A 20,763-nucleotide genomic window follows, 5' to 3' on the forward strand; every position below is an offset into this window, starting at 1 on the left:
CTGCAGACTGTGGGTCTACCCATTTTGCTAAGTAGGAGTTGAAGTCATCCAATGAATGGATGGAAGAAGTGAAGGATTCAGGATCCAGCCAGTCTTTGGAGACCCCATGATTCAAATGTTTGTCTAATACACATGTGAAATGTGCTCATCTGATTCGTGTCAATATGGAACAATGCTAGGGCCGCATGGTATGATGAATGTGACCTTCTGTCTTACATACCCTTGTATAACCACAAGTCTAAGAAAAACAGAGTGGTTAATGTATATAGTTCTTGTGTCTTACAAAGGAATGTTTAGGAATGTTTTAGCAATTCACGTCAATAGAGAGCTTGAAGGGAAGATGAACGAAGTGCATGACAGACCGAAAAGAAGTGCTGTTTTATCCAAGTGTTGATTGGTGGTGCCCAATATATGGGCCTGGCGGTGTATCTTGTGATCCCATTTTTGCTCTTAAATACTTTGAGTGTGACGAGAAAAAGGCGGGAGCATTATCTAAGTAACTAACAGTTGATAAGTGTTGGTGTACTTGCTGTGGTGTTTGGTCAGTTTCCCAAGTACTGGGGGGGAGGGGGCTGACTGATTATCAAAGCGGTAGAATGGAGTCATTTCTTTGGTGGTTTGGGCTTGAGCCCTGGGAATTGGGTAAGAAGGAGGAGAGTGAATTTATTTAGGCCTCAATACCTTTTAAACCCCCATATTGACGGATACACAGGAGTGATTCCTTGATTCGTATGGGCTTACTAACAAAGTGCATGAGAAAAATTGGCATTCGGCTTGAAATTTGGTCCTGTTGAAATGTAAATTTTTGTGGAAAAGGTGGTAATGTTTGTATAGAAGACGGAAGGCTGAGTGCTTCAGCTGTTTTCCTGAAGTTCTGTGGATTTATGATTGAAACGGGGCTCGTTAATAATCTGAAATAGGAAAGTTTGTATGTGGGAAGAAGAGTTTAATCCCGGAGAATTGAATTGGGACACTGGGGAAGAAGACTAGGAAAAGATAGTAAAAACCCGCAGTAAAAAGGTTTGCGTGGAAATTGAAACAAAGGACAGTAACTAGTAAGGAACAGTAATAAATAAATAAATAAAAGGGAATGGGAAATCAAGGAAATGAATAATATCCAAAACAAAGACGTTTTAAAGAAAGCCTCCTTGGGTGCATATTGGCACATTTGAAGGATATTGTTAGAACTGGGGGCACAGAAAGCAAGAGGACTTTCACTAAGTATTGCAATCAATGGTGGCCACTACATAAACTAAATGGCCACTTTATGGATCAATCGACTATAATACTATCTTGCAATTAATGTTGTTTTTGAGGAGAGAAGGGAAATAGGATGAAATGTTGTATACTGATATGTTGTTTCAGCATCTTAGAGAGAAAAGGAGTGGAATTAAGTTGGCCCCTGACTGAGCCTTTGGTGTTGGCATGAGAAAAAGTACAGTCTGGAGAAAGATAAAGGAAGGGTTAAAAGAGTTGTTGAAGGTGTTAAAGGTGTGGCATGTAGTATTTAACAGAGCTGTTTGAAGTTGAATGTGCAGGGGAAGAGGATGTAGGAATGTTAATAGTTCTGCCTCAACAGGAGGCTGTGATCTCAAAATCATGGGTGTGAGCCCTTTGGGGCAGAGGGACCATGATGGGTCCGAGAGAGTTGTCATGGAAACAGAAAAGCAGCTAACTCTTAAAACAACCTGAGTTTATGAGTGAGCTCAGATTGCCAATGGGACCGCTCAGGGAACTGTTGACAATTGCATTCCCCTGACCGACCCCACACTGAGACTATAGGCACCCCGGAAATAAAGAACGGTAAATACCAAAATATGGTTAAATTGGGAATTGAGAATCTGTTTCAACAAGGTCCAAAAGAAACCCCTGTGGAATTTTTGGACCAACTTTGAAATGCAATGGAAAACAAAACAAAACAAACAAACGAAACTGGAGAAAATAGAGGCTAAGTTAGAACAAGGAAAATGGACACTGCCCGACGGTGGAGAGATATTGCCAAAAGCTTATGCGAGGCAAATATTGGGACGTATGCATGCACAAACACATTGGGGTACAAAGGCATTAAGTGATCATTTACTTACACAATTTGGTTGCATTGGGTTTTTTGAAATAGCAAAGCAAATTACACAAGGTTGCTTAACTTGTCAGAAGATAGATAAGAAAGTGTTTCGACAAGCAGCCACGGGAGGGAGAAAACAAACAAACAAACAACAACACAGCTTATAGGCCTTTTGAGAAAGTACAAGTTGATTTCACTGAATTGCCCAACGTATAGAGGATAAAATATCTATTGGTAATAGTAGATCATTTAACACAATGGGTAGAAACTTATCCCATAGCACGAGCTACAGCACAAATGGTGGTAAAAATTCTATTAGAACACCTGATACCTAGACATGGGATAATCCAGCACATTGATTCTGACCAGGGCACAAACTTTACTTCTAAAATAATAAAATTATTATGTGTATCATTAGGTATTTAGTGGGAATACCATACTCTGTGGCACCCAGAAAGCTCAGGGAAAGTAGAAAGACTGAATCAAACAAGAAAAAAACAATTGGCTAAATTAATGATCGAGACACAAATGCCCTGAACGAAATGCTTACCATTGGCACTTTTAAACATAAGAACTAAACCACACAGTGAGACTGGATTATTGCCATATGAAATGTTATATGGTATGCCTTCTTCTCAAGGGATGCCTCTAGGGAACAATATAGTTGAGGATCGTAGCATCCAGAAATATATAATTACTACTGGAAGGAGATTACAAGAGATAAGAGAAATTGGAATTGTTATATATGGAGTAGTAATTTGTGTTGAGAAAATGGTTGATATTAATAAAGAAGGGGGAGATTTGGGAATGTGGCCATGGGGGTTGGAAAGCCCCATGGTTGATGATAACATTAGACTCTTAACGACCAGGCCATCAGGAATATAAAAGAGTTTAGAGGGAACAAAGAAGGGTGATTCAGGAGACTCCATGTACTCTCAGGGTTTCTTGTTCTCCAGATGGTTCTCTTGTTCTCCAGCCATTAAGGCATGGATGTTTCTGGGTGTTTGCTGTTGTTGTTACATTGAAATTTGTTTGACCAATGAAAAGTTGTTTTGAAAAGAACTGCTGTGGAGAGAAGGATATAAGAGAGGAGCCTGCCCTCAAGATAAAAAAGGCAAAACGATGAAGTTACATCAATAAAGAAGCAGTAAAATGAAGTGAAGAGGAACAGTCTGTCAGAATGGAGACCAGGACGGGAACAGGCACATTGATTGCCTCATGAAGATAGGTTCGGCCAAACTCAACAAACTGCTCAGAGAAGCTCGTACAGAAAGTCACTGGAAATAGGCGCACTGGAGCTGGAGAGAAGCTCAGCTGAGAGAAGCGGACCCACGCACACAACTGCCCCTCGCTGGTAAGCAGTTGAGCATTATGGGGAATCATACGTCCTTAGGAACAAAGACTGTCCTGGTAACCTTACAGCTTATTCTCCTTCTTAACAGTTGGACAGTTTATGAGCCTGAAATATGGAACCAAACTGAGGTCAAGGTGTGGGACTCTGCAACTGAAAATGGCAAGGCTGCAGTGGGATTGCTCGACACCTGGCAAGCAATCTCTGAGGCCTTAAAGAGCCATGTGGGACCACAGTCAGAAACGTGTGGTTTGCCAGATAGTGAGGGAGCTGCAGGCTCCTTTACTGATCTGACTGCAAAATTCAGATTGAGTTGAGACCTCATTTATAACAGTATGATGAATGTGACCTTCTGTCTTACATACCCTTGTATAACCACAAGTCTAAGAAAAATGGAGTGGTTAATTTATATAGTTCTTGTATCTTGCAAAGGAATGGTCCAGCAATTCGTGTCAATAGAGAGCTTGAAGGGAAATGTATTTGTAGGCTTTTCCTTGAAGTCTCTGATATCTGGGGGGGGGGGGGTGCAGAACAACTGCTAACTATTATGACTATTGCATGGGACCCTATGCAAGTCTCTGATATCTGGCCAGGAGATTAAGGAGACGGGGAGAGCTGAAGGACGACTAAAAGACAAAGCTTGCAGGGGATGCTGCACAAGTCTCTGACATACAGCCAAGTTGGACACAGGAGAAGGACAAGAGGGAGGAAGACTATGAGCCTTCAGCACAAGAGACCCCCAGAGACCCCCAGAGGGACCACCAGAGACTGATACACATGCTCCAGTAGGAGGGTTTGGATTCTGGAAACTAATTATAATAACCCTGTTTTTTCTAGAAGTAGTAGTGAATATTTATTAGCCTAGGAGCATAAAAATCAGCTGCTTGATGTAACTGGTGTGTGTCTTGGTGGAGCAGAGACTCCCGGCACACCCAGCACTGTTTGCTTACCTCTATTCCTTTAATAAATTGTAAACTTTTATTGTAACCCTATTTGGGACTTAGCCATTTATTACAGGCTTAATAAAGAAGCTATATGAACATTGCCGCTACTGAAAAAAAACAGTCATCTTTCTTCATCTACAAGAGACAGTCACCATAAAATCACCCTCCTGTTGGTAGTATTTCATAGTGGGAAGGAAAATTCCTTCCTTCTTTTTTAAAGAAAAAAAAAATCAGCAAAACCAAAAAGAAACAGATCATGAATGTGCAATACAAATTGTACTAATGACTATTTTTTATTAGTTCTCTCCTGTCCTGGGGAGTCTCTGAAATAGATCTGTTCTTTGTGTAGCAATGTACAGAATGCAAATCTTGCATCTTGCTGATCATTACTTAGATAGGAAACTAACCATCTCTCCCCTTTATGTCACTGCATATTTGATAACTCATTTATGGTTAGGTTGGGGCAACCTAATAGGTATAGAAGGACTAGTAGCTTCTCTTGTTGTACAGTCCAGAAATTTCTGTTCAGAAGGCAGAAATAGTGATGAATAGCTTTTGGCCATGCTTTTCAAACTAATACATTGCTTTTTATGGAGGCCACTGTGTGAAAAATGGCCTCTACTCGGCTCTGGTGAGGCCGCACCTCGAGTACTGTGTTCAGTTTTGGGCCCCTCACTACAAGAAGGACATCGGGGTGCTCGAGAGAGTCCAGAGAAGGGTGATGAAGCTAGTGAGGGGTCTGGAGAACAAGTCTTATGAGGAGCGGCTGAGGGAGCTGGGTTTGTTCAGCCTGGAGAAAATGAGGCTCACGGGCAACCTTATCGCTCTCTATAGGTACGTTAAAGGAGGCTGTAGTGAGGTGGGGATTGGTCTATTCTCTCATGTGCCTAGTGACAGGACGAGGGGGAATGGGCTAAAGTTGCGCCAGGGGAGTTTTAGGTTGGATATTAGGAAGAACTTCTTTACTGAGAGGGTTGTTAGGCATTGGAATGGGCTGCCCAGGGAAGTGGTGGAGTCATCATGCTTGGAGGTCTTTAAAAGACGTTTAGATGTTGAACTTAGCAATATGGTTTAGTGGAGGACTTGTTAGTGTTAGGTCAGAGGTTGGCCTCAATGATCTTGAAGTCTCTTCCAACCTAGACAATTCTGTGATTCTGTGATTCTGTGAAAAACAGCTAAGAAAACCAAAAGTAAAATAAGTGGGGAAAAAAAAAAAAACACAACACAAACAACCTCCTCATATGCAGTGACTCATTTGGTAGAAAAAGAAAAGAAGAAATCTGTTAATATTTAGATCAGAAGGTTGTGGCACTGAACCATGCTGGGTACCAACAAGAGAAAGGAAAGAGTTATACGCTTTAAACTATAAGATGAAGTACTGATCTAGATCCAACTGAAAATGCCTTTGGTTAGAAAAAAATAAGATCTAAGAAATGCAGTATGGCTTTTGATAATTTGGACAGAGAACTTAATTTGAAGAAGTGGGGTAAAAATGTAAGTTTCCCCTAAAACTGTGGATCTTGCATTGACTCTTAAAATAAACAAACAAAAATTATTCTTTCATAAGCATTTCTAAAAGCTCAATAACACAAGAATCCTTCTTCAGTCTGTTCAGCCATGTCAGGAGATGCACAGTGACCAGGGAAAACACCTTACAATTTCTGGAAACCTTAGTGGAGAAGGATTTTAAAGGGTAATTAGGAACCCCTATTTAGAACAGACATATAATTTCTCCTTTAAATGGTCAGAACACAAAATCAGATTTGTAGGTCATGCTTGCCAAAAATGGAGAAAGCCTATGGCCTGTAAAGTAGTCAAAGAAAGCAGCTGCTCTTAGATGTTAGCTCCTCCCTTTTAAAGCATTAAATATGCCTGTCAAAATGTCAAGGGGACTGATACCTGGCTGTTGTATGAAGGCTGAGTCCCACTGTCTCTAGGCTTTACATGGGTTACATCACTAGATCTCACCAGTGGTGTGCCCTAGCTGCAAGGGAGGGCATTAGTATTTTGAGCTCTATTAACAAGAGCACGGGCAGTCAAACAGGGAAGTGATTATTCTTCTCTGCTCAGCACTCACTAGATCACATCTGGATACTACATCCAGTTTTGGGCACCCTCCTCCCACCCACCCTGAGTCCAGCATAGGAAAGACAGTAACAAAACAGAATGAGTTTAGCATAGGTCCATCAGGATGGCCAAGGGCTGACGATCTTGCCCTTTGAGAAAGAAATGACATAGTCTCTTCACAGTGGTGCATGGTGGGAGGACAAGAGACAAGGGACAGAAATTGAAACAAGAGAGTTTTCGACTGGATATAAAGAAAGGCTTTTTCACCATGAAGGCCAACAAGTTTTAGAGCAGGTTGACCAAATGAATTTCCATCCTTGGAGGTTTTCAAGACCTGACTAGATAAATCCCTGAGCAATCCTGAGATCTGACCCCACAGCTGACCTTGCTTTGGTCAGGAGGTTGGACTTTTCAAGTCCCTGACAAGCTCTGTGAATCTATTAATAGACAGAAACATTAATTTCCATAATTTATGATTAATAATAACAGTGACCTTAACAAATTATGATGGATAAACACAAAATGGAAGTACTGATCATAATTATAAAGCCTTATTTTCTACGTAACGCTCATGTTTCCAATGATTATACACTCATCTCTTAGCTAATGAAAGTAGAAAGGATGTTATAGGAACACCTCTTCACAGGGTTTAACACAAGAGCATTTTGCCCATAGACTTCATCTGATTCCATTCAGAATTTCTTATTCCACCTGGCTTTTACTAGCTCATTTACAGAAATCAGCTGCAAGCTAGCAACAGGCATTGTATCATTTACTCAGAAAATTCACCTACTTAACATTAGGCTACAATTTTATAGTCATCTTTAAACTGCTCTTAAGCATCCCTAGTTCAGCTGTTTTAATTGTTTTTGAGAAACTGCAGGCATATTCACTATTGGAGAAATATATATATAAATACATATAAATATACATATACGTATGTAATATATTACAGATCAGGAATGAGGAGAGTGGGGATGAGGTTGAATATGGTTGGGGATTTGAAATAGTTGGAAGTAGGAATGGTGAGGAAAGGTACCTATTTTTATGGGGATCTGAAAATCGTTTTTCTGATGACAACCTTTGTGATGTCAGTATACACTATCTGTTCATCTCATCTCATATATTGGTTTTGGTTTGCTTACTTGAAAAAGCAAGATATCACACACACCAATACACTAAAGCAATGATAAGGTTACAAAATGAAGCACTCAGGAGTGAAAAAATGCAAGAATTGATGCTATATATAAAATTTTAATTTCGTATTGTTTTGTATATGCATTAAGGCATCACTGCTAACCACATGTTTCTGTATTTTTCTTTTTCATGGCATCCTTGTTTTAATTACTGTAGAGAATGAATAAGAACATGGTGAAGAAGATGGCAATGTATCAGACTCATTTTTGCTAGTGTTGGAATACAGACAGTAAATAGGAAAAGGATGGTTCTGTGATGTAGTTGTACAACCAAATGCTGCCTTGGAGAAATGGACTTGACGCCTATTTTTGGCATGACATCCCAATTATGGTGGGTAAATAACATGTCACAAAACCCCTTAATAAGATCTCCTAGGCTACTTTCTTATTAGTAAATAAAAGCTGCAGGCTCTGAGTGCAAATGGCACATCATGGCTTCTATCCTTATGACTAAACTCTCTTATCCCTAAAAGAGGAGTGGTCTTGTCTATACCACTTTCTAGGGACGGTCCCTGTACCTTGCCACCCCTGAGCCATGCCCCAAAGACGTCCTGGCCCAACTAGAGCCAAAAGCATACAAATGTTAAAAAGATATGGATAGTTATGACATAGTGCATGAGCTGATATGCGAGGCCTCTTTATTTTTTTCTTGGTGCTCAGTCAGTGTGTGACCTGAGATTTTGCTGGTGTAGAAAGGCTGCATGCCTGTACTGGATCTGAAATGAACATAAACATAGCATGCTCTGCATTGTGTTAGACATTTTGAGAAAACACACAAACAGACCAATCAGGCTCATGGCATCTCAGATGAGGCATTCAAGATTAATAAATAGTTTTGAATATCTTTCTATGTCTCACCATCCCCTTGGTGAAATGAAGACGACATGAGCACTGTGAAAATGCTGTTTCTCAGTTCCATGAACCTCTCAAATGCTCTGCTAGGAAGGGCCTTAGGAAAACAGATGAGAAAATAATAATAAATTCATATTCATAGCAACATTTGAATATTGTGCAGGAAGGAAGGCCTGGGGCCAAGCAGAGAGCTGTGAGGACCTATTGAACAGCTGCTCTGTAACAAGGTAGCTGACAGACTTCAAAATGCTGAAGCGCAGTCCTGTGCAGCAAATGAAAAAGGACAGACAGATATAAAGAAGTTGAAGATAAATATGTGGGGATGGATGGATGGATGGATGGATGGATGGATGGATGGATGGATGGATGGATGGATGGATGGATGGAGAAACACTTGTTCTACAGCTCAAATTTACATTGAATGAGAGAGATCTTGGGAAAACAAAATAAAAACAGATGCAATGGAAAGCCTAAATGTTGTTGTAGGTCTGCAATCTCACAAGAGCAGGATGTGGTAAGTCCATGTTCAGCAGTTCAATCACCTTGAGTTCAGAAATGGGCCTGCCTGTTAAAGTGTTAACTGTTTTCTGAACAGAAACTTCTGGACCGAATGAAAGTAGCACTAGAGACTCTCCTCTGGCATTTCTACACATGGGGGTGTTTGCATTTAAAACTGCAATATCCTTGGAGCATATGGAGGATCAGCTGTATCTAATTAGGGTTCATCTACTCTATCTAAAATCAAAGTATTTTTAGAGGAGGTGGCAGTAAATAGCATGCTGTGCAGGCACATGTGAAAAGCCCTTCAGGTTCTTTTCCTAGTTCCGAAAGGATCAGTTTGAAGCCTAGAGCATTAAGTTTTTAACCTCTTTCAATTTTTTTTTTTCTTTTCTTTCTTCTGGCATTAACTCTTAACATTGGTCATTTCCATTAGTCACATAAATGTCCATTCCTCCTTTGAAGTTCATTAAATGAGTAGCCACAAAGACCCTGCAGTAATGAGTTCCTCCATCTAATCACACCATGAGTGAAAATGTTTTAAATGATTGTGTGTGTATGCGAGTAGGTACGTACAGACATATACATAACTTCTAGACATATTCTGGATGGACTACATCTATCACTTGGGTGCAGAGATGGATAGAATAGTGATAGACACAAGGACAGACAGATAAATAGAACATAGATTCTGCTAACATATTCTTGTCTAATAAATTGTTAAACTACAAAAGAAAGCAGAAGTCCCTGTGTAGAATATATAGATTTTCTTTAATGTGAGTTATTGGGAAAAGACAGAGCTATCTCTTTAACTGGAGAACTGCAAACAGCTGTTCCTTATGCATACATGCTTGCTTGGTCTGAGAGTTTTGGTAAGTCAGTGCGTAACTGACAGTTAGATTTATCTCCCCAGTAAGCAATCACCATTATAATAAAGGAAAAATGCTTTCAGTGCACCTTTGAGAGTGCATCAGAAATTAATCTAAATATCAAATTAATTATAGTTTGTAAATGAAAAGTGGCTCATAGCCCTAATACTTCTCTTGCTCCTCCTCCTCCCCCTAAAACCTCCCCCAACCAACTGCAGTGGTTGGAGGTGCTGTGCAGTAAGTTTGATGAACTCTTCCTTCACTTTCTTACACAACTCTTTCCTTATCACCTGGAAAACTGTCCCTTCCTCACTCTGTGGATCTGAAGTCTTAGAGCCTGGCTGCTTTGGATTATAATATTTATATTTGGAGCTAGCAAATATAAATTTCTGTATTTCTGTATTTTAATACACTTGGAAGATTGTTCCCATATTGTCTCAACTCAGGTGCTAAAATTAGTGGTTTCTTTCATTACACTCTTTCATTACAGAGCTTTGGCCTGAAACCCATAGCTATATGGCTAAGACAATATCATATTGTCCAGGGAACTGAAACAAAATTAATTGTCATAGATCATGCAAAACAAAGGACATAATCTAAATCTGTGGGCTACAGAAAGAAAATCTGGGGCAGAGATTTTTCTTAGGAAGTTTGAAATCAGGTTAAAGGTAAAAAGGAAAAAAAAACAATTTAATCATAGTACTGGTAATACTAGCAAGCAGAGCTCCATCTCTTTCCCAAGTGCTTTCTAATAATTCCTTTATCTGGTGAGAAAAAGGAAGAAACAGGAAAAAATAAATAAATTAAAAAAAACACCAAACAAACCTCAAACCAAAAACACCTTTGAGCTGATAAATAACTCTCCTCATCCACATATCTCAAATCCCCATGCAAAGGAATCAGTGTCCTGCTACAAGAGGGGTAAACAGAAGCACACAGATTGGTTAATCCATCATCACCCAGATGGGATGGGAACATGGGGCTGGAATTTCTTACCAGTACATCACCTTACTCCTGGACTTGTTAATTTCCTTGGATGAATTTAAGGAGAGACTTTTTTTTTTTTTTTAACTAAATGAGAAATTGCCAGCTTTTTCAGGATTTGTTGGAGGCACATTGCGAGCAGGTGCTGAACAATATTTTTCTGGTGCACCTCAGGGTCTGTTGTTCCACTCTTACGTCTTATGGAATGCTGCCAATGCACTTTAGATCTGATGTGCAGTGCCCCTGGTCCTGGGGCCCTGCATAGCTTTGCCAATGCCCCAGTCTCTTGATGTTTCTGCTCTTTCTGTTTCAGCTTCCAAGATGAAACTCTGCAGACTGTCATGATCTGCCTGCTGCCTTGCAACTCCCACCCTACCATTCTGCCACCACGCTGCCATCTTGATCTACCAACTGTTTTTAATAACACAACACAAGCTCTACCTATGTCTCAGCACTTCTCCTGAGCTTCATCCCCTCCTGTGTCCAGTCCTCATTCCTTACTGCTTTTCTCACCTTTAATCTCTGTCCCTTGGCTCACAAGATAGGAGCCAGAAAATGTTGAGTAGGGAGTAGAAATATTTCACCGTGAGGGTAATTAACTACTATGACCCTCATCAAGTGGCATTTTCTTCTCTCTTTTGGCATTTTAATTGAGTTTTCTTTTTGCCTTGTACACAAATTGGTCACAATAAACTTATCTGTGTGAGGAATGTTTTAACAATTCGTGTCCATAAAGAACAATTCTGTTTGAATCCTGTCTGCCTCTGGGCCCTGCACTGGCAATTTAATTCTTGAACCACAGATGCAGTGTGTCCCAGTCTCCCCCTCATTCTAGTCAATTTATCACATCTTCAGAAAACACTCCTTAAATTTATGAACCTGTTTGCTTTTGTTATTCCGGACTTCTATTTCTAACAGTTACAGCCTTTTTTTTTCCTGTCTTCTTTGAGATTAACTTAACACTGCTATAGATGTGTCTGTGAATGGCTGGGGAAGAATGTTTCAATTACTCATGAAGCGTCAAATAAGAAAGCTGTTTGTGTTTGATGTCTGGGAGTTTCAGAACAACTGATAACAACTAGTGACTGTTATGGGATACTATGCGGATCTTTGGTATCTGGTTAGGGGGGCCGAGAGATAAAGAGGAAGGAAAAAGAAGCTGAAGGACAGCTGGGAGACAAGACCTGCAGAGAATGTTCTATAAACTTGGCATGGTGCCAAGTAAGTACAAAGGGGGAGAGGAAGACTACGAGCCTTCAGCATGAAAGACCCCTGGAGACCCCCAGAAGAGACCCCAGAGGAGACTGCGCATGCTCCAGTAGGAGGGACTGGACCCCGGAAGCTAATTATAATAATCTATTTTTTTAGAAGTAGTAATGAATATGTATTAGTCTAGGAGCATAAAAATCAGCTGCTTGATGTAACTGGGGTGCGTCCTGGTGGAGCGGAGACTCCCAGTGCACCCAGCGCTGTTTGCTTACCTCTATTCCTTTATATTCTTTCAATAAATCCTATTTTTTTATTTAATCCTAATTTGAATCCTGAGCCATTTATAACATCTGCATATCTGAGAGGGAAATTTTCAATAGAACCATTGTGATCAGCATACAGATATATTGTACATGTATATCCTCTGACATTTAGTATATATACACGAGCTTACACACATGCAGTGGGAAGTGCATGTCTTGCACAGAGACAAAATATAGACTCAGGGTCCTGCAGAAGCTGATGGTTAGGCTGTGACACATTGTGTCTCTGTGTAAGACATCCCAGATCAGTCTGCTGTGAGAATGGGAGTTGCTGTCTTCAAGGAAAGCTTTATTAAGTGTAATTTTTCCTCAAGTGAGACAACTCCTGTGGTGTCCCTACCATTTCACTGGGAAAGAACAGCAAGTCCCAGTGAGGAGAAATGTGCTAAGTATAAAAGAAGTGGATGGGAAGAGGCTACAGACTGGGCACTGAAGAGCTGTGAAGAGCTGGTGGGAGAGGAGAAAGACAGATAGAATGGTGAAAGGCTGTGAAAATAAAATTAATAACTCTGAATCCAAGAGGGTGGAAAGGGCAGTACCAGAGGAGAATCCCAAGGAGATGCTGATGTTGTGAGGAATGTTTTAACAATTCGTGTCCATAAAGAACAATTCTGTTTGAATCCTGTCTGCCTCTGGGCCCTGCACTGGCAATTTAATTCTTGAACCACAGATGCAGTGTGTCCCAGTCTCCCCCTCATTCTAGTCAATTTATCACGTCTTCAGAAAACACTCCTTAAATTTATGAACCTGTTTGCTTTTGTTATTCCGGACTTCTATTTCTAACAGTTACAGCCTTTTTTTTTCCTGTCTTCTTTGAGATTAACTTAACACTGCTATAGATGTGTCTGTGAATGGCTGGGGAAGAATGTTTCAATTACTCATGAAGCGTCAAATAAGAAAGCTGTTTGTGTTTGATGTCTGGGAGTTTCAGAACAACTGATAACAACTAGTGACTGTTATGGGATACTATGCGGATCTTTGGTATCTGGTTAGGGGGGCCGAGAGATAAAGAGGAAGGAAAAAGAAGCTGAAGGACAGCTGGGAGACAAGACCTGCAGAGAATGTTCTATAAACTTGGCATGGTGCCAAGTAAGTACAAAGGGGGAGAGGAAGACTACGAGCCTTCAGCATGAAAGACCCCTGGAGACCCCCAGAAGAGACCCCAGAGGAGACTGCGCATGCTCCAGTAGGAGGGACTGGACCCCGGAAGCTAATTATAATAATCTATTTTTTTAGAAGTAGTAATGAATATGTATTAGTCTAGGAGCATAAAAATCAGCTGCTTGATGTAACTGGGGTGCGTCCTGGTGGAGCGGAGACTCCCGGTGCACCCAGCGCTGTTTGCTTACCTCTATTCCTTTATATTCTTTCAATAAATCCTATTTTTTTATTTAATCCTAATTTGAATCCTGAGCCATTTATAACAATGTGGTTGGTGTGATGGAGGCTCAGGCCATGGGGATAGACAGGATGGTGATGAGTGCGAGGGAGAAAGAAGTGTGGTCTGTAGTGGGACATATTTCAGATGCATCAGGATAAGGGGGAAATAAAAGCCAGCGGCCTGAAAAATTGTAGTAAAAAAGGGAGGATTTGGGTCTAGACTGGATGAATGCAGCAAGAGGAAAGTCCCAGACAAAAATGCCTCCCAACTTCAATGAATGTTTTAGTGAGGTCAGGGTTGTGTCTCAGGCAGGAAGCAGACCTGCTATGGTAAACAACAGCCATATTTTGACCACTTTCACATTTTTTTTTGCACAAGACTGGTGTTTGCTGTAGTCACCGTTCTGCACTGCTCATTGTCAAGCCAGGAGGCAACCTCTGAACTGAGAACGTCCAAGGCTTCATAACTGCAATGTGGTTTCTTCAACATACACAGGTGCTAATGGGTCTCAGCAGGACGGTGGACCCTGGGAAACCGGGAGAACGGCTTGTGGCTGGTCTTGTTTTCTCCCACAGTTGCCCCTACACAATCCTGCCAGCAGTGGCTAAAGGAGATAATGCATCCATCTTTGTGCTGGAAGCACAGGGGAGGTTCAGAACTGAACACAGAGGAATATAAGTCTTTTTTTTTTTTTTTTTTTTTTTTTTTTTTGAGATGCTGCTCTACTGACACACTTTGGGCTGGCTACTTACTGGTAGTTCAATAGTGAGAAAAGAGCAGCAAATGAAGTATTTTCTCTTCCCATGGAAGAAAAACATGGTTACATTTTTATCCATGGAATTTTTTGAGTTTGTCTAAAGAAAGACTTCTTGACAATTTGTCAACAACCTTGGGCTAGACTCTGTTATAGCAATTTACTTGGGATCTGCATAGCAGATATACTTTAAAAGGTCATATAATGGTGGAGTATCTTTCTGGGGCCAGACAGAATTGTCCCCCCAGGCTACCAGTTGGAGAGCTCTGGCTGGTTAAAAAAAAAGTGAAACAGAATGCAAATGCTATGTTTTTATATGATGAGTTTGGGGAAATGCTTAAGCAGAAAAGGAAAGAGTTTTCTTACTTTCAAAGTTAACAAAAATACTTCTTTTCCTTTAGGAAAAAGTAATATTTCCCTTTTTAAAAAAGCTGAGTTTCTGAACAAAGAATTATAATCAGTGCCAACTTCAGTGGACTTAGCACAACAAATGAAAGGCCTGGTTATCTGTAATAATGTCCATATTTTTACATTGCTCTAAAGTTGAAGGTCAGTGGGGTGGGAGGTTTTGAAGAGCAGTATGACATACTTGTGATAATTATTTACCTGTATGTCTGCTATTTCTGTCCTTGTGGAGGAGGTGTACATGGCAGTGTAAGTGAAACCAAGTCACATCAGGCACTCAGTTCTATGGGAAACTTAGCTAAAGTCAGAGAAAACCGGGGCTTGATGCCTGGAACCCAAAATTGACTGGATATTGGTGTCTCAGAAACTAATATAAGGTGACTAAAATCCATCAGCATTCTCTAGTTCCTGCTTTTGCTTGCCTGAGTTTACACATCCAAAGTGCACCTTCCTGCTTTCAGGCTGGAATACCCTACCATTGGTGTTGGAGGTTACTGCATCAAACAAGCTGTGGTTTAGGTTCTTCCAGTAAGACTCACAATAAGAAAAATTTCTGCTAAGATCCCTCAATCCCTGCTCAGCTATCAGCCACAACTTCACAGTACCTTGGAAACAGCAACAAAGCCAGCCCCATAACCCTGCCCCACAAGCTAGGTATGTGTTATTACCCTCATTAAGCCTTATAGCCAAAGAATCTTTGAAACAGGAGGATATGAGGTGAATCTCTGTCCAGAAGATACTCTTCCTTACTGGACTTGGCTCCCACCTCATTTCTTCTCCATTTACCTTTGCCCTTCCCCCTTGCCTGTATAAGGGGAGACAGGCTCAGTACTCCCCTAAATATTATTTATGATAGGAATAGCAATTTCACTGACAAAGGTCCACTTGTTGATATCCTTGGAGCATTAGTGTTCAATGTCACCTAGAGCTTTGCTGGTCTGCTTATTTTGTTATGAGCTTTTATACGGTTAAAGCTCTAAATCTCTCATTTGAACTTCCCAAGTTCTTCTTAAACTCTTTTGTTCTCTAATGCTCAAGAGTACAGCAATCCCATGACTACTGGTGAAGGGATTGCCGTGTCCCCTCACACTAGGGAGCAAGGCTTTTTCAATCAAAAAGCAGCCTGTTCAGACCCTCTGTGGATGGGCAGGAGAAACTGCACAGAGAAGGGGCACAGATCTCTTGGAAGTACTGTCTGCCATGCACCATAGCTAGCAAGGAATGAGGTAAGAGTTTTGGGAGGTGGGCTGTCCAGGAAGGGAATGGGGAAGGCAACATGGGAAGGAAGCATAATGTGGAGATTGAGTGACTTTAAAATCAAATGAAATTCCAACAAGTCTTAACTCTGGAAGTTTGCCTGAGAAACAGAGTCCAGATCAGATGCAAGTAACAGGAAAAGAAAAGCAATAGTTTGTACCATTGCAATTCTCAGAGAAAGTTTGCAAAGAACACTGAGTGGTGGAGTACCAGAAACTGCACGTTCCAGTGGCAGGTGAGAGGAGATCCCCCATCCACCAGGTGGGATGGGACCTTTCTGGGGCTGCCAGAAGGGACCTTTCACAGCAGCACCTTTGCAAACAGCGGGATCCCACTGAGACATCACGCACACATCAGCACACCGCTGTTGGCAGACTGATCCCTCCCTTTGTGGGTGCACCTTGGGGTGTTCTTGCCTGGTGGCCCACAGGCAGCTGAAGCTGTGTTCTGCTCATGCTCCAGCTGGTGGAGTTGGGCCCGGAGCTGTTTGAGAACAGCATTGCTTTCAGACCCAGCCTCTTAGCATGGCTTGCTGGCTTAGGCACAGGGTTAGCTGGAGCTATTTGTACGTGCCATGGTTCTGGCTCAGGTGTGGCAGGCTCAGAGCACAGCTGCCTGCAGTCTGCTGAGCAACCATCCCTGCAGAAGACCAGGCTTTCAGCTGATGGTGTTCAGCCCTTGGCCCTTTGCAGTTTAATGCATCACATCTGCTAGATAGCTGTCCCTCAAGCTCTGTCCTCCCTTCAACTCCACAACCTGTTTTTCCTTTCACTTGGGTGCAGAAATTCCCACTGCTGACTCCATCAGCAGTTCACCTACTCCCTGGCCTCCTCCATTTTACTCCATGTGCTTTAGTCTTTTCTGCACCCTCCCCACCTCCCCTTCCAAGGGGGGGGGGGGGGGTGTTTTCCACCCCACCAGCAGCAACTGCAGCACCCAGCTGCCAGTGAAATGCCAAACCTTCGCTTTTTAGCAGAGCAGACAATTCTGAGCATGAGACAATTAGGAGAGAAAGAGGGAAGGGGTGAAGTATCGACAGGAGTAAATCAAGAGAAATCATAAAGCTTAAGCAGAAAGAAAGCAGTTTGAAAGGTGAAGTATTCAGAGAAAGCCCTTTCCTGGATGAATCTAATTGTTTTGTTATCTTTACCCACCAAAGCATTTACTTTGGTTTGTCGCCCGATCCACAAACACTTTCGAGGAGATGACATTACCAAAAGGCAGGAACATCTGCATCAGCTCAGTATCCCCAAACTCCTGGGGCAGATGGTAGATAAACAGGTTACAGCCCTCTGGACCTGTCAAGAGAAAAAAAGAGCTATGAATGGAAATTAATAGGATATGAGAAGCACGTGGCGGAGATTTACTTTGGTGTCCCCTCTCTCTGACAGCTGAAGGGTCACTGCAAGGAAGCAGTCTGTAGAGCCCAGACTGCATTAATGGGTCTTGGAGAAAGGGCTCCCTTTGTTCCTCTGCATGTCTGACTTTCCTCAGCTGGGAAAGAGTGGCTGTGGGATGTGTTTTCACAGGTTTTCTTGGCTCATCTGTTTATTTTTACCATTTTATCCTCTTTGGAAAACTGTATGCCTAGCAATGTGGCATCTGTCCTAATGACCCTTCCCTATTCTCCTATATTGGTCTTCAAAACACTTTCAGAGGAACAAAGAAAGCAGAAGACCGGGAGTTCAGAAAGCCACCCAGAGGCTATGTTAACCTTCCCAGGATAAGCACCAGGATAAAACCTAGCGACAGAGGAATGCAAGAGCACATGTGGCCATGGAAAGAGAGAATGTAGGAATAAGAGCAAAAAGAATGAAAGATGCAGATCACAGTTTTCCTTTGCTCCCCATAACGTCATTTAATCTGTAGAGTATTGGGTGACCACCACTAACCCTTGCCTCTTCTCAGTGTCTGCACACAGAAGTTTCATTATCTTTCTCGTGTCTGTGGGAGGACTGTGATAACAAGTAAAAAGAGATGCAGAAACCCCCAGGCTTATTTTGATTTTAGAATTTTACATTCAGCCTACCCAGCTTGACTCAGCCCAAGAACTCCCCCAAATCTGGGCAGTTTGGTCATGTCCCCCAGTTCTACAGGGTTCTTCAAAAGAGATGATAGATGGATTCAAATCCAAACTACTAGACATAAGGACAGAAATTGCCTTTTTTTTTTTTTTTTTTTTTTTTCGTCAGTGCTGTAACAAACTTCAAAGGGTTACAGACTTCAGAGGGTACTTGGAAAAATATCCAGAGAGGAGTCTTTCATTGGAATATGCAGTTTTGTTAAAGAATCAGAACATGTTCTGTTGGAATCAAATTTTGGGGTAGAAGAGGGAGAATCTGCCTCTGGCTTAGAACGAAGCTTATCAATGTGACTTTTATTTTTAAGTATAGTGTATAAATACATTGAGTAAAAATCCAGAGGGAACATTTGTTTCGAAGTGGTTTTGTTGGAAAAATAATAATAATATTAATAATAAAAAAAGCATTTAAACCACTTGCAGTGTCCACTAGCAGAAACCTGTATAATTTCAGAAGGCTGGGATTGTTTTTTTTCTTGGGATTATTTCCAAGGGTACTTCCAGCTGCTGCCCAGCTTTGCACTGACCTCCAAAGGTAACTCCAACTCTGGTTTGCTCAGGGGGGTCAAGATGAAGGGGAATTAGTGCATGTTCCTTGTTGTGATGGTAAGAGAACAGAGAGAAATAGGAAGTGTGGAAGGAATACCAGGTAATACTCCTCCCACCCAGTCCCTGTGCCTACAACCCTGTGACCTGACTGAGCCAGCTTTCCCCCATTTATGGCTGGGGCACAGTGTGGGGAAGTAAAGGGTTTCTTAATACGCTCCTTTTCTTCATCAGGGCATAATTACGGTGTCATAACACAGCAAATTACAACTTTGCCTTTCCTGTTAGGGAGAGGAGTTTGCCTAGATGCTCCCACCTTTTATTAGCAATTACCCCCCTGGCTGGCAGGAGAAGTACAGCAAAGTCAGGATTCTGACAGCTGCCCATTTAAAGCTCATTAAAATTCCTGGGCCTCAGCATTATTGAAGTCACAAGCTCTCCACATTTCCTTTTGGATTAATGGAAAATGAAGTCCTAATGAATATTTGCTAAGCACAATTTTCCCCACTAATTTGTTAAAAGGACTGTCACAAAGGAACAGCTGATCCTTTGCATCTTGTGCATTTCCTGAAGGTCATGAGGATGGTGACAGGGTTTCTTCCAAATGGAGGGGATAGTGGGATGGTGGGATAATTAACTAATTAGGCACCCGGTCATCTGCTTAACTAAATTACTTTTAAACCTCAGTGGCCCACAGTCAGGTTCCCCTATTTCATGCCAAGCTTTTCATTCTTCCCCTCACCTCCTGTCTGCCTCTTCCTCAGTCTCCCAACTAAGCAACTATCCCTTCCCCAGTCCTTGCTGTAGTCCAGTTAGATGCAATGTGCAGTTATTGGCATAATAAACTAGATATGAAACAGTCTGAAAGTGTTAAACAAACACTGACCCCCTTAGGTGTCTGTTAGGATTGAGAAAATTCTGCCCAGGAGAAGACCGTGGTCCAGAATAGCAGGGAAAATTTCATTTGAACATACCCCAGAGCACTTCTGCTGTGAGATTTGAGATCCACATTATTATAGAATGGGTAAAATCTTGGCTTTGCTGCAATTAGTTGCAAAATTCCCACTGTCATCACCAGAGCCAGCAGTTTGCTCTGTAAAACTGGCAAATTCTTTCAGAAATGCCAGCTGCATTTCCTGGGGTCTTGGATGTATTGTGCATGAGTAGGGATTCTACCTGCATATGCTGAGAAACACCTATTAAGGCATAACGCAGATCAGAAGGCATGCAATTTCTTCCACACCAGGCTTAGAGGTTGGGCTCAAGGAAAAACAACCCTTAGCTCACCTTAAGCTCAGCTTTCTCTCACTCACAGTGCTCAGAGACCGAGATGAAGAGACCAGGAGGAGCTGAAAGGGCAGAGACAATCCTCAAAGCCCAGTTCTGCTCTGAAATGTGGCTGTGAAACCCATGCTGTGGCTTCCCATACTGACTCAGATATTTAAGGCCAAACTCACTCCATTCCCAACTACAGAAGATTTTTGCTAATTTTCGATGCTGAAAACTCCACCTGCTACTGAGAAACAACCTGGGATAGTTTGATGTTTAATCATTCTCACATATGAAAATTCTGCTATTAGAATTTAACAAGAAATTTCTTGTTAACTCCATCCGTGCGTAAGTTACCTATCACAGTTAGACCCTTTGGCAAAGAATTCACAAAACAAGCTCTCTCTCAGCCCTTCTATTTTGTTTTTTCTTTATTCCTAGTCAAGCTAATCTAGGCAGTCCATGGTAGACCACACAGTTATGTGTATGGTCACTGCTTTTTACATATATGTATATTTTCGAGAAACTGAATGCAAGAGTTGTTCAGCTCAGAATGCTCTGAAGAGCTAAGTTAGTTCTCAGTGCACATAGCCAATGAGTTTAGAAGGGATCAGGATCACTGGAGCAAGATCCCTGTTGGTATGGCAAAACCTCAGTGAAAACTCTAACTGTCAAGAGAAAGGTCTTGTTTTGGACTGAGTTAACGGATTATTGGA

General features: G+C 41.5%; 1 protein-coding gene across 5 annotated transcripts in view; it reads right to left on the reverse strand.

The window, feature by feature from the left end:
- The window catches only part of LOC311426322 (CUGBP Elav-like family member 4), a gene marked incomplete at its 5' end in the record, with an annotated part of 354,690 nt that overhangs the window by 51,532 nt on the left and 282,395 nt on the right, over positions 1–20,763 (reverse strand). For 3 of the 5 annotated variants that reach the window (XM_084502752.1, XM_084502750.1, XM_084502749.1), the window contains one exon: positions 17,307–17,450. In XM_084502752.1, the coding sequence (XP_084358878.1) occupies positions 17,307–17,450 (144 nt within the window). The remainder of the gene's footprint in view (positions 1–17,306; positions 17,451–20,763) is intronic. The other 2 variants (XM_084502753.1, XM_084502751.1) reach the window with 1 other exon arrangement.

The sequence above is a fragment of the Aythya ferina genome, assembly GCF_964211825.1.
Source record: "Aythya ferina genome assembly, chromosome: W".
Lineage (NCBI taxonomy): Eukaryota > Metazoa > Chordata > Aves > Anseriformes > Anatidae > Aythya > Aythya ferina.